Genomic DNA, 13,431 nt, shown 5'->3' with positions numbered 1-13,431 from the left:
AAAATTTAAAGGTTGGTTAGATATACCATTTTCATGCTTGTGGCAAATGTGTTCAGTTAAATACCTCTACAGGAAACTCCCAGGAAAGTTACCAGATTATGATATTGCCATGTAACACATGACACCACATGATGATTTGAAAATAAGCCTCACTTTCCAAATTCTCTCGGGAAGTAATCAGAGTCTCAACCCAAAACCCATCATGTGAAATATAAAATTACAAGGAAATTCTAAACTATAATCAATGTTGGTCATGTTGTTTGTTCAATATATTCACAAAGATCGAGTATTTATCTAAACAACATTAGAAATCATTTCGATACTGTTCCGAAAAGATAATCAGATGTAGATAGGAAATTTAAAATGACTTTTCATTTTCAAAAATTTTGTTCCTCAGGGTAGAGAATCGCTTTTTAATTTGTTTTTGCAAATCCCGCCAGATAAATTTCATGACAGGGTTGCGTGTTCTTTGATATTGCCTCGTACGGACATTTTTAAGCCGGATTAAGAGCTGAAGATCGTCGTCTATTATAATTGAGTCGAATTTAACCTCGCATTTCGGTACTGAGGCAGCTCTTGCTTCAACTTTAGAAGTTGTCAGAGATTCAAGAGCATTATTAACATCATCTTTGGTTTGCAAAGGAATGTTTGGATCGAAGCTATATTCCATAAATGTTCGATATTGCTCCCAATCAGATCTATAGTCACTGGCGTGCACAGGGTGGAGCAAGGTGGGGCAATTGCCCCCTCTTTTATAAATAAGATTTTTATTTCCACATTTACAAAATTAGAATATAAAATAACTTGATTTCTTGATAACTGGATACTTGATACTTGAAAATAGCTTCATTTCATAATACAAGGGCACTGAAAACCTTTTATTGCATCAATTCCTTTGAGATGGTCCCTGAAAATTGCACCACAAAGGTGCATGAAGGGACAAACTTCAATGAAATTCAATGGTATTTTTTTCAGGGTGGTTCATGGAGAGTTAAAAGAAGAGGGTAAATTTAAGGTTGAAAAAAATTACCTTTGTGGTGGTAAATCGAAGAAAAAGCTGTTTATTGAATTTTTCTTGTGTAAAATTATCACAAATTAAAATTAATAACTCTGGTGGAAAAATTGAATCACGCTAAAAATTTGGAGGTGCACATTTAATTTAAAATTTCTGGTGGAAAGCTCGCAACACTGTGGTGAATGTAGAAGCAAGGTTTATTAATTTTTCTGGTGCATAATTTGCATCGTTCTGATGAATGCAAGCTTCATTGAAAATTTATGGTGGAAAATCTTCACCATTCTGGTGCATGCTTGAATTTGAAAAAAAACTGACAATTTTTGGTGCACCGTTCTGGTGAATGGAGGACCATGCTTTATTGAAAAATTTGCATCGCTCTGATAAATGAAATGAACAGAAAATTTCTGGTGGAAAACTTCCACTGGTCTGGTAAATTAAGGCATAAGCTTTATTTAAATTAAGCTATATTGAAAATTTCTGGTGGAAAATCTGCACCGTTCTGGTGAACGGATGGGCAAGCTTATCGGAAAAATTTTGGTCTTAAATTTGCATCCTTCTGCTGAATAGAGAAACAAATTTAATAATAATTTCTGGTGTAAAATTTGCACCATTCTGATGGTTGGTGGGAAGCTGCTTCACTGAAAATTTATGATGAAAAATCCGAAAATAGGGGCAAGCTTTATTTGGTGGAAAACCTGCAACATTCTGATGACAGGAGAAGCCAGCTATATTGAAAATGTCTGGTAGAAAATGGAAAATCTGCACGAATCAGAAGATTAGAGAAGCAATTTTTATTGAACATTGACGGTGGAAAATTTACACCATTCTGGTCAGTTGAAATTTTCTGGTTTAAAATTACCATTTAAATTTAATAATTGAAAATTTCTGGTGTTAGATTTGCAACAATCTGCTGCATGGAGGGGCAAGCTAAATTGAAAATTCCTGATGTATGCACAGTGCTGGTGAATGTAGGGGCAAGCTTTATTGAACATTTCTGGTTGAAATAAAAAAAATACAACGTTTTGGTGAATGGACGGACAACTTAAACTTTACTTCGGAGAAGAACCTCAAGGGTATTGAATTCTGAGGACTGTTCTAAAAGAAAAGATTTCTGGGGATGATTCCATGATTATTCTGCAAATAATTTCTAGTTAATCCTGCAGATAGTTCCAAGGTAATGTCGAAAATAATACCGAGATAATAAAATTTTGAATGAAATTCCAAAGGGACGTTGAGGAAAATTTCAAGGGAATTCCGAGGGTAATTTCAAGCTCATTCTTGGAAGATATTCAGGAGAATAAAGAGGAAATTCTTCTGAAACATTAGGAAAATTTCAGTTACAAGGTGTTCTGAGAAAAAAAAGTTCTAAGATATTCCGAGAAGAACCTCAAGGATATTGAATTCTTAAGAGAGTTCCAAAATATTTCTGGGGAGAATTCAAAGAAAATTCTGTGGATAATTTCTAGTGCATCTTGCAGATAGTTCCAAGATAATTTCGAAAAGAATACCGAGAAAATCAAATTTAGAGTGTAATTCCAAAGGGATTTCAAGCAAAATTTCAAACTTATTCCAAGGATAATTTCTAGCTTATTCCGGAAAAAATTTCTGAAACTCTAAAGGAATTTCAGTTCCAAAGTGTTCTGAGAAAAAAAAAACATGAAGAGTTCTAAGTATAATTCCAGTGGATTTCTGAAATGAATTTCAAAAGAAGACTTAGGAGAGTTCTAAAGAATCCGAAAAGAACCTCAAGGATATTGAATTATGAGGACAGTTCCAAAGGATTTCTGGGGAGTATTCCAAAATTCTGCAAATAATTCCTAGTGAATCCTGCAGATAGTTTCAAGATAATTTCGAAAAGAATTCCGAGAAAATCAAATTTTAAGTGAAATTCCAAAAGGATTTTAAGAAAAATTTCAAGTGAATTCCGAGGATAATTTCAAGATCATTCCGGGAAAAATTCTGAAACTCTAAAAGCATTTCAGCTCCAAGGTGTTCCGAGAAAAAATCATGAAGAGTTCTAAGTATAATTTCAGTGGACTTCTGAAATGAATTTCAAAAGAGCTCTTAGGAGAGTTCTAAAGACATCCGAGAAGAACCTCAAGGATATTGAATTATGAGGACAGTTCCAAAGAACTTCTGGGGAGTATTCCAAGAAAATTCTGCGAATAATTTCTAGTGAATCCTGCAGATAGTTCCAGGATAATTCCGAAAAGAATACCGAGAAAATGAAATTTTAAGTAAAATTCCAAAGGGATTTCAAGCAAAATTTCAAGCAAATTCCGAGGATAATTTCTAGCTCATTCCGGGAAAAATTTCTGAAACTCTAAAAGAATTTCAGTTCCAAGGTGTTCTGAGAAAAAAATCATGAAGAGTTCTAAGTATAATTCCAGTGGACTTCTGAAATGAACTTCAAAACAGCTCTTATGAAAGTTTTAAAAAAATCCAAGAAGAACCTCAAGGACAGTTCCAAAGGATATCTGGGGAGCATTCTCTCAAGGAAATCTGAAGATGGACTATTTTGCAACTGTATAAAATTTAAAGACAGTTATTAGTTTGCCATTGAACCTTGGTCTATTGTTGTCTTTTTCAATAATTCGTCTAAGAATCTTCTCTGAAAATTTCAAGTCATTTGTTACCGTGGTTAAAAAATTACAGCTGTTTATGTGCGTTGTAATATATTCGGGATTGTCCTTTGTATCATCTTTAAAACATGTTGAATGTTTAGCATCATTTCGTGTCACCCCGACTGGCGGTACTTTGGGACAGGGTTGACATGCTCAATCCAATCCAATCCAAATCGTTAACAATCCTGTACTCGCTTGTCAAAATAGTTTTTTTGTTAAACCTTTTAAATGATCCTTTTAGCCTTGGAACGTACTCGCAACGGTAATAGTAAAGTGTAACTACAACAGCATATAAGGGCTTACAAAACCTTGAAACAGTCAAAAATAACTGTAACGATGTCTTCAAAATATACAAAAATGTACTACACAAAATTTCAGAAAGGTAACTGAATAAAAGATGATATCAGTACCTTGAAGAATATGTTTTCTTTGGTTCATATTTTTAACCTGTAAAGAAGAGCATGACGCAAAACATTATTACAACGATTCCTGCAGGGTTCCGAAATTGGAAGAAAGTGACGCAGTGGAAGCGTGGAAAAATTTCAAAACCAGGGAGGGTATCGACGAAGAACTGGACCACCAAAAAACAGCCAGTACACAAGTAACCGTATTCAAAATGACATGATTACGTTGTTGCACAATGTACTGTTGCAGAACATTGCGAAAACCTTGCGAGGAACACCAGTGGCAATAATTGTAGATGAGACGAGCGATTGTGGCCACCACGAGCAGTTGGTGATTGTGATCAGGTATATTGATAATGATGGGATTAAATTGCCAATTCCATTGGCTGTCTGAAAGCAGTTTGCATTGAAGAAGATGAACCACCACCGGAGCAAAAAATAAACAAAATTAGCTAAATTGAACAGTAGAGAAACAGTGGTGGATGAACAGTACTCCCCATCCCCAGATTAAATGCACCATAGAAGAAAAAAATTGCCCCTCCTTAACAAGATTCCTGTGCACGCTAGTGTCTATAGTAATTGAAAGTAGAGCTAATTCTTGGTATATTTCAAAAGTTTCTGGAAGCTGATCAGAACCGAAATCAGCATGGGCAACGAATTGGCTACAAAGTTGACATGAATCAGTTAAGACCAAATCAATAGTTAAGACCATTTCTTGGTGAAGAAAAGCATGTTGGGCTGTTTGATTATTGAATAGTGCAAGTGAAAATGCGACATTTTTACGGCCACTAAAGTCGTACGCCAATGCACGCCACCGCCAACCAAAGCCGAGGCTAACACAACTTCTACACCGCCGCCACGATATCGACAATTGGGGTTTTGTCCTGACAAACATTGATAGTAGGGGAAATGGATGTAATGTCGGCCTTAATGCTCCTAATTTGGGCCCATACATAAATTCTGCAATCGATTAAATTTTCAATAGCGAACAAAAATATCCAATAGTACCGTCCCAATGACGCGTTCATCTCAATAAAATTCATAAATAGCAGATTTTTAGCGATGGGCCCAATCTTAGACCCATAGGCCACCATTAGAGACATTTCCCCTATTTGTTACTTTCTTAATCTAGCGCGGTTTAGCACCAAACAGAATGTTATTATTAATGATGGCTTCCAAATTTATTTACCTTTCCGTATGTACTGTAATATTTCATAAAGAGAAGCCAATCGTTGAGATATTGTCAAAAGTCTAACACTGCTTCTTGACGCGAAACTCGGCCTATGGATTCTAAACTCGGCCTAATGCATTGAAACGCCATTGAAACGCCAATGAAATCACTTCGGCCTATCGGATGGAGATAAAAATTGATTCGGTCGGAGCGCTACTTTTTTTTTTGGGAATAATGGGTGCAAACATTCATATCACGCGTTCTCAGTGACTTCGTTCGGTAGTTTTTTTGACTCAAGTATCGTACCAAATGCATAATTGACTTGTTAACTCTGAAATCATGGATTTATTTGAAGTTGTCTGCTCGATAGCCCCAAAATGGGCGATTAGGCCGAAGTAGTTCTCTACCCTATCAAATTTTGAGTTTTCGCTCAAGACTCTTATGCGACTAGACTGCCATGCGTTTCAATTGATACATAGCTAACATAGTTACATATAGGGGAGAACAGTACATAACGCACCCCCGGGGTAAGACGCACTTTTTCATTTTATTTTTAGTTTTTCTTGGAATTTTTAATCCAATTCTAGGATTTATCATGCAGGATTTTGAGTTCAGATGCTATGCTAGAAGTGCTGCTTGATAAGACAACAAAAAAGTTACGTAAAAGCGATGAAAAACACAAATGAAAGTCAGCTGGTGCGTTCTTAGACTTAAAATGATCTTTATTTCTTGTGTTTGTGTGGTTTACATTTTATGAATTTTTCAAGTGACACAGATGCGTCTTTTCAACTTTAGTTCATTTGAGATTTTAATTATTATTTACAGTTACTAGTCCTATCAGGCCTATTTTAAAGTATGACCACCTTGGTGGGATTGGTTTGATTTGAATTGGAAAAAAAAGGAGACTACTTATAACTACTATTTACAACTAAAACTAACCTACAACTACTATATACACCTAACCTACTATATACAAATTGCTTATCAAAGCATGTTCTGATAAATTACATTTTTCTGCAAATTTAGTCTTAATTTCGTTAATTCTTGAATCTATTTTGGCAATTCCTGCCTCTTCGTGTAAATTTGTTATTCTAGTGTCGAAAGGACGATCAAGAACCATCCTCAGCACTCTATTCTGTGCGACCTGAATTTTGTTCCTGTGAGTCTGTGCACATGATTCCCACACCGGAGCTGCGTAGAGGATCGCAGGTGCTATGATTTGTTTGTAGACGGCCAGTTTGTTCACCCTTGAGAGGCGGGATCTGCGGCAAATCAGCGGATACAGACACCTAACCAAGGCAGAACACTTGATTACGGTTTTCTCCACATGCGAACGGAAGAGGAGCTTTTCATCGAACAACATCCCGAGATAGGTTACTTCGGCGGACCACTCAACCCTTGTGCCATCCATGATTACAGTACAAGATGGAGCCGGTTTCAGTTTGGGCGATTGCCGATGGAGGAACATGATCGCTTGTGTTTTGGTGGCATTGATTTTGATTTTCCACGTGGTGGCATAATCAGCAAAGGCGTTAAGGCATCGTTGAAGTTTGTTCGTTATTTCGCGAGGCATCCTTCCTTTGACGGCTATTGCGGTATCATCTGCAAACAGGAAAAACACGCAACCGTCACCGAGGGGAGGAATGTCGGAAGTGTAAATGATGTAAAGCAAGGGGCCCAGCAGACTACCTTGCGGGACTCCTGCTGGGATCGAAAACGTGTCTGAGAGACAACCATTCAACGATACCTTAAACGACCTTTGCTGGAGGTAGTTACGGGTGATTTTAATAAGATGTAAAGGAAAGTTGAAGTTACAAAGCTTGTACACAAGTCCATCATGCCAAACATTGTCAAACGCCTTTTCAACGTCTAACAAGGCCATGGCTGTGGACTTGGATACAGCTTTGTTACTTCGGATGTTATTCATCACCCGTACTAGCTGATGATTGGTGGAGTGCCCCTTTCTGAATCCAAACTGTTCCGGAAGGAGAATGTTGCTTTCCTCCACAAACTTGAGCAAACGATTGAGAATGAGTTTCTCGAACAATTTGCTCAGCGCTGAAAGGAGGCTGATTGGTCTGTAGCTTGAAGGCAATGTTGGATCCTTACCGGGTTTGCGGGTTGGTATGATTTTTGCTACTTTCCAGATGCTTGGAAAGTAGTGCAGTTCCAAACATCTGTTGAAGATAGCGGTTAGAAGAGACTGCACTTTCATGCTGAGTCTCTTCAAGATCAAGTTGAATATACCGTCAAACCCGGGAGCCTTCATGTTCTTGGTGCATTTCAGCGCTGAGCAAATTTGTTGTACTGTAATCATATCCGCCGGAGGCACGACACAAGGGGAGGTATCTAGGTTTTGAACGCATTGCGCAACCTGATCATCGAGCGGACTTTGGATAGTCGAGCCAAGCAAATGCGATGAAGCGACATGCTCGCCGATCGCATTTGCTTTCTCCTGTGGGGTAATTAAAAGCCGATCGTCATCATTTTCGACTTTGAGAGGTGGAACGGGTTTGGGATGATTTTTCAGGACCTTGGCTACCTTCCAGAATGGTTTGGAGCGGTCATCCAGATTCTGGACAACACGCCCGAAACTTTCATTTCGGAGTGAGTCCATTCTGGAAGCAATCTGCCTATTCAGATCGGCCATTTCACGTTTTTTGCCCAGATCTCCAGTCCTCTGAAACTGGCGTCTACGAACATTTCTCAACCGAATCAGTAATTGGGTGTGGGAATCAATAGCAACAAACTTACCCCTCACAGGAACTTGTCGAACGTATGCCTCGTCAGCCATGGATATGGCCTGTTGGAGCCCTTCCAACGTCCGGTCGATGTCATCTACGGTGTTGAGTAGTGGATTTTCATCGATGTTGCTGTCCACCATTCGTCCGTACTGCACCCAGTTGACATGGTGGTAGTCTTTACGCAGGCAGCTTCTAGCAGGAACCACATTGACACCGACTTCAGTCACCACCGGTTGGTGGTCGGAGCTGAGATCGTTGTGCGCCTCCGGCTTGGATAGTCCGATGTTTGACAGGAAAAAGTCCAGCGTGGAGGGATTTCCCGCCGGAGAGATGAAAGTTGGTTCGTCCGGAAATTGCACAGTGTACAGACCATGTTGTGCGTGGTCGAACAATAGACATCCGTTCCGGTTCCTCTGGTAGTTCCTCCAAGCTTCATGGCGGGCGTTCAGGTCGCCCCCAACGATGAATCGGGAGCTAGTACGGGTGATAGCGGTCAGGTCCTTTTTGAATTGGATTCCTAGTCCATTGCTTGCGGTACACTGGCGTGGGCAGTAAACAGCGATAAACCGGACGTTTCCAGTTGGTGATTCCACCTCCACACTAACGGCCTCGATGATAGAAGTGCGGATGTGGGGCAGAGTGCAAAACTTGATTCCCTTTCTGACGATGACCGCTATACCACCCCCCCTGGAGCTGGTGCGATCAAGCCGGATAATGTTGTGGTCAGGCAACCAGAAGCTGTCACCGGACTTTAGGTGGGTCTCGGTTAGAAGAACCACGTCGATGCTATGCTTGCGGAGGAAGTCGGCAAGCTCAATCTGTTTTGCTCTTACAGAGCAAGCGTTCCAAGTAGCGATGGTTAGCGGTTTAGACACCATACTGGATGATGAACTTACCGAGCACTTGGATCTGTTCGGGCTTATTGCGGCACTTACGTAGAGCACCGGTCATGTTGACGAAAATTTCCATCAGTTCATCCGCTGAAAACAGATCGGGGTTGTTGTTTTGCGCTGGTGGTTGTCTCCAGAATCCAGGGGGGGATGGAGAGCTTTGGCCAGTAGAATCACCAGAAGTTACTTGAGCGGAATGCACCCGCGAATTCGCTTGCCTTTGCTGAGGAGCACGAAGAGGCGGGAAATCCTCCGTCCGAAATGCCGGGACTTTGTCCTTCTTGCGTCCTGGTTGGTTGTTAACTGCCGCCTGTTTTCGGATGCGTTTGAAGTCCTCGCGTTTGGAGCACTGTCTGTCGGAACCTTGGTGAGCACCACCACAGTTGGCGCATTTTAACGCCACGGCTTCATCCGCAGGGCAGTCGGAAGTGGCGTGGTCTTGAGCGCAATTGCCGCAGCGTGGCTTAATGTTACAGTTGCGGGTGCCGTGTCCAAAGTTTAGACACCGTTGGCACTGAGTCACATCGCGATGGCCGCCACGGTATGGCTCCCAGCGGACGATGATGCAATTGATGGAGCGGATGGCTTTCAGCGCGTAGAGCGTCACCGTTCCCTTCTGGAAATGTACCAGGAAAAGGCAATCCGGATACGCCTTCACATTCTCGTCTCTTCTTGTCATCCGATAGACGGCACTTGGGGCCAGCTTGTACCGGTCCCTAATTTCAGCTTCGATAAACTTCGGGTCGAAGTTTGGTAGGCCCCTGATGACGACCTTGAATGGTTTCTCACCGGGAATGTCGTGGGTGAAGAATTCCACCTTGGAAGTCCTCAGGTGGGCGACGACCAAGTCATACTCCGCTTTGGTACGGAGCACCACCTTGGTGCCGACTCTGCCCAACTTGTATTCGGCTTTAACGCCCAGCGTCGCTAGATCCGCGATGAGCTCATTAAGATGAGCATTTTTAACTACCAATAGAGGTAGCTTCACTTTTGCCGCACTCGGGCCGGCAGAATTTTCGTTGTCGATGGTGTCGCCGAAATCACCGATGTCGCTGACGTTCGTTGCTGTGACGTCATCACGTCCACTCGCACCATCGGACTGGCCTTGGTTTTTCTTCCTCTTCTTGGATCGCTTCACCGTGGCGGAGGTGGTATTTCCAACATCGGTGGGAAGAGTATCGTACCTATTTGAAATAGGTACACTCGTGCTACACTCACCACTGTTCTTTTCCGCTTTCTCACGGAGCCTGCTCCGGGAGCGCTGTCTTCCCATCACACGATGCGACCGACACTACTGACGACGCGAATAAACGTTTGGAATAACTATCGAACAACTCGACAGAGCGAGCAAATACCGGACTGTACTGCTTGACGAACAAGCAGAGAATGATGCGCTGGTGCGTTCTGCCCAGGGGGTGCGTTGTATACCATTCTCCCCTACCTATTTTCTGCTTCTGCGGTTATAGACTTGAATACCCAAAACTTTTTTTTTTTTTTTCCTTTGGTTTGTTTTTTTCCGTCGATCTGAGCACCAATGCTACCGACGTACCAGGAAGGCAGCTCCCACACCTGGACCCTACCTATCGACCCATCAACTCATGAACCGGGGACCAACGGCTTTACTTCCCATCCGAAGGAAGGCGTGATCAGAGATGTTATGCCTCAGAACATCCCGGCGGCGCCGACTGGGATTGAACCCAGGCCTGCTGGGGTGAGAGGTAATCACGCTTACCACTACTCCACCGGCGCCGTCAATACCCAAAACTTGATAATTTAAAAATAAAACTCAAAAACACATAGCTGATTTTTTTATATGTGGTGTAAAAGAACCAAAAATAATATAAATCATATTGCGCCCTCTGTCTACAAACCATAAAAACGATAAAAACAAATACAATCAATGTATTTCAAAACAAAATACAATGTTTTATTTGATTACATTTTTCCTAAAAATTACTTTTTATTACCTTGCATAAGATATTTTTATCTTTAAAATCATTACAGTGGGTCAAGAGTTAAATACTTTTGAAAAAAGTAATTTTTGAAAAAAATAATCGTTTTTTTGGGCCATGGAAATGGTCATTTTAACGACAAAATAACAAAATACCGGTATACTATTTTACGACAAGGAACAAAACTACTAATTTTGACGAAATTCTGAGAACCACTATATCGTTTCGCTATGGAATGGCTGATCAAAAGCTTTAGCTGATTTTTCAAGTGCAGTTTACATGTTTCATAGGCAGCAACTGAAGTAACTCGCACGCTGTTTTTGTAATCACCAACTGACGGTACATGTTTTTCCATCTTCAACGAACTCTTGAACAGGAACTACCTATCAATCAACAGCCCCCATCTTTTATCGGAAGGGAGTATCCAAAACATGAAAGTTCCGTGCCATAACGGAAGAACCCAATGGAATTTAATTAGCCAAATTGCAGCAGCCTCTTTCTGCAGTGTGGTAGCTGATGTGTGTCTGCCCTTGCCACTTCCATCATAGGCGGGAGGTAAACAGGTAGCGACTTTGGTCGAATTTCGATTCAGTGCTATCTTCCGGTGGAGATCACAAGACACTTTCCGATTGCTGGGTCACGAATGTGCCAAAGGGGTGGACTGGTTCAAGAATTTGAGGCGTACAGTTTTCGTTGCTGCTAGAATCACTACCCTGGGACCAGTCTAGGGGGGAAGGTGTCGTTGATGAGGTGTATTACACCTTGCTTCGGTGGGTCGCGTTCCTCTTATCAGCAAGTGATATACGTTCTCCACCGACTGCCGTCGTTGTTGTCATCATGCTGTTGAAACAACTGATAATAGACTTCGTGGTGACCAAGACTGAGTGTAAAGTAGCCCTTCGTCTCGCACCCGTGGCAGGTAGCTGATAGGCGCGAATGGTTGCGTGTTTCACTTGTTTCCTCGATGGGCAGTTGCCCCCGGGGAGTCGCATCGATCGAACGTTCAATCGGAAATTTTTCTCGTCGCTTGAAATTGTCATTGTTCTCGGGCTAATGGTAATAAGGAAGTAACGAATTCTTTAAATTCCCAAAAAAAAACTGTGTTTTGAGCTGAAGAAAATCTTAGGATAAAATGTGATGATGGTTCGGTTGCCTGCCGTAGTGCATCAGTGAAGATAAACGAATATTCCCTTCGAGGCGAGAACGTGGGTAGCAGAGCAAATAAATTAAAATTTATGAATCAACGGGCGTGCTCATTCAAGGGTGAATAAATAAAATCAATCTCCGCGCTGGAGGGCGGGCTTGCAGCGGATTCAAGATCACAGCACCCTAGAGGGAATCTGTACAGCGGCTACGCAGCGAAAGACAGACGGAGGCAAGTCTAATGGCGTGTTTTGCGAAATTTTTCTCCAGAAAGCACGGTTCATTTAACCTGCCCGACGTTGGCAAGACGGATGATGGCATTGTGGTAAGTTGAAGAGGAAATATTATATGCCTTCAGTCTCCTCTGTTGGTGTGCGGCTTGGTGAAATTGTTAAGCCACCTGCTCTACATGAGATAATGAGATGTGAGTGATGAAAATTGCAATTTATTCAATATTCGACGGTATGACAAAATGGCTTAGAATGTTGAATAAGCTGTCCTATAAAACTTTGAATGGAAATGTTTTCACCCCGGATTTTACTGGATTGTGTTTGATTTAAAACAAAGATAAAACAATGCACAGTGGAATTTAAATCGACATGGACATCGAAAAGTGCTGTTGTCTTTTACAGGAGTAATACGTAGATAAAAATAACCATCGCCGTCGGCCATCGGTTTATCGTATTTTTTTATATCTAGCGGTATGTGATTCTTTTAATTCATTCGTCACGTTATGGTGAACTCCGTGAGATAGACGGTCTTGATTACTGTGCAAATAAACAAAACCAAGCTTAACGCAAGTTTGATAGGATTTGGAAATTTTTGAGTCCGAAAAATACCTCAACCATCCCAAAAAGTAATTGCACAGTGGTCCGGGAGGGAGGAAGGGGGTGGGTACAATATAAAAATAAAATTTATATCAGCGTTACAAGCGCCTTAATGTGATTAGTTCTTCTCGATTCCCACAAAATGGCGATATTTTTCAAACAAATCATAACATGATACCGTCACTTCCAATCGAAATGACGGTAGAGACAAAACTGTAGGAAAACTAATTCCCTTTCACAAAAAAATATACCTGCTAAAATGTTCAAGTTATGTTGGGTAAAAAACACAAAAATGAATAACAAAAAATTACTTGCTACAATATTTTTTTGAATATTTTTTTTATTGGGAAGCTTATGACAAATGGAATCCTCAAGACTGTATTCGAAAAAAATGGACATACAAAATTGGTCGCCAAAAAATTTCCTCAAATCCGATTCTCTTCAAACTTTCTGAAATTGAAATTCCTATGGTATTTACTTGGTTGTTTTGACATAATTGCTTTCATGAACCTCCTCTCCCAACCCAAACGCCCATACGTTTGCTTTGATCCCTTTCATCAGGTTTCGGGCAATAGTAGGGCCGACTTGTTTAGACACTTTCAACCACACATTCTTTAATTCAAGTTCAATTTCATTCACTTTTGGGGTTTTACGAAGGTTT

At 41.0% G+C, this 13,431-nt stretch overlaps 1 protein-coding gene across 1 annotated transcript in view; it reads left to right on the top strand.

The window, feature by feature from the left end:
* The first annotated feature begins 11,695 nt into the window (after positions 1 to 11,695).
* Positions 11,696 to 13,431, top strand: part of LOC135709860 (cGMP-dependent protein kinase 1) — a 43,734-nt gene continuing 41,998 nt past the window's right edge. The window contains exon 1 of the mRNA XM_065232282.1: positions 11,696 to 12,268. Coding sequence (XP_065088354.1) covers positions 12,185 to 12,268 — 84 coding nt within the window. The 5' untranslated portion in view covers positions 11,696 to 12,184. The remainder of the gene's footprint in view (positions 12,269 to 13,431) is intronic.

The sequence above is a fragment of the Ochlerotatus camptorhynchus genome, unplaced genomic scaffold, assembly GCF_037179485.1.
Source record: "Ochlerotatus camptorhynchus isolate MF236.1 unplaced genomic scaffold, CSIRO-AGI_Acam_v1.1 ptg000367l, whole genome shotgun sequence".
NCBI lineage: Eukaryota > Metazoa > Arthropoda > Insecta > Diptera > Culicidae > Ochlerotatus > Ochlerotatus camptorhynchus.
The sequence above is the reverse complement of the archived record's forward strand: the minus strand, read 5'-3'. Positions and strand labels throughout refer to the sequence as shown.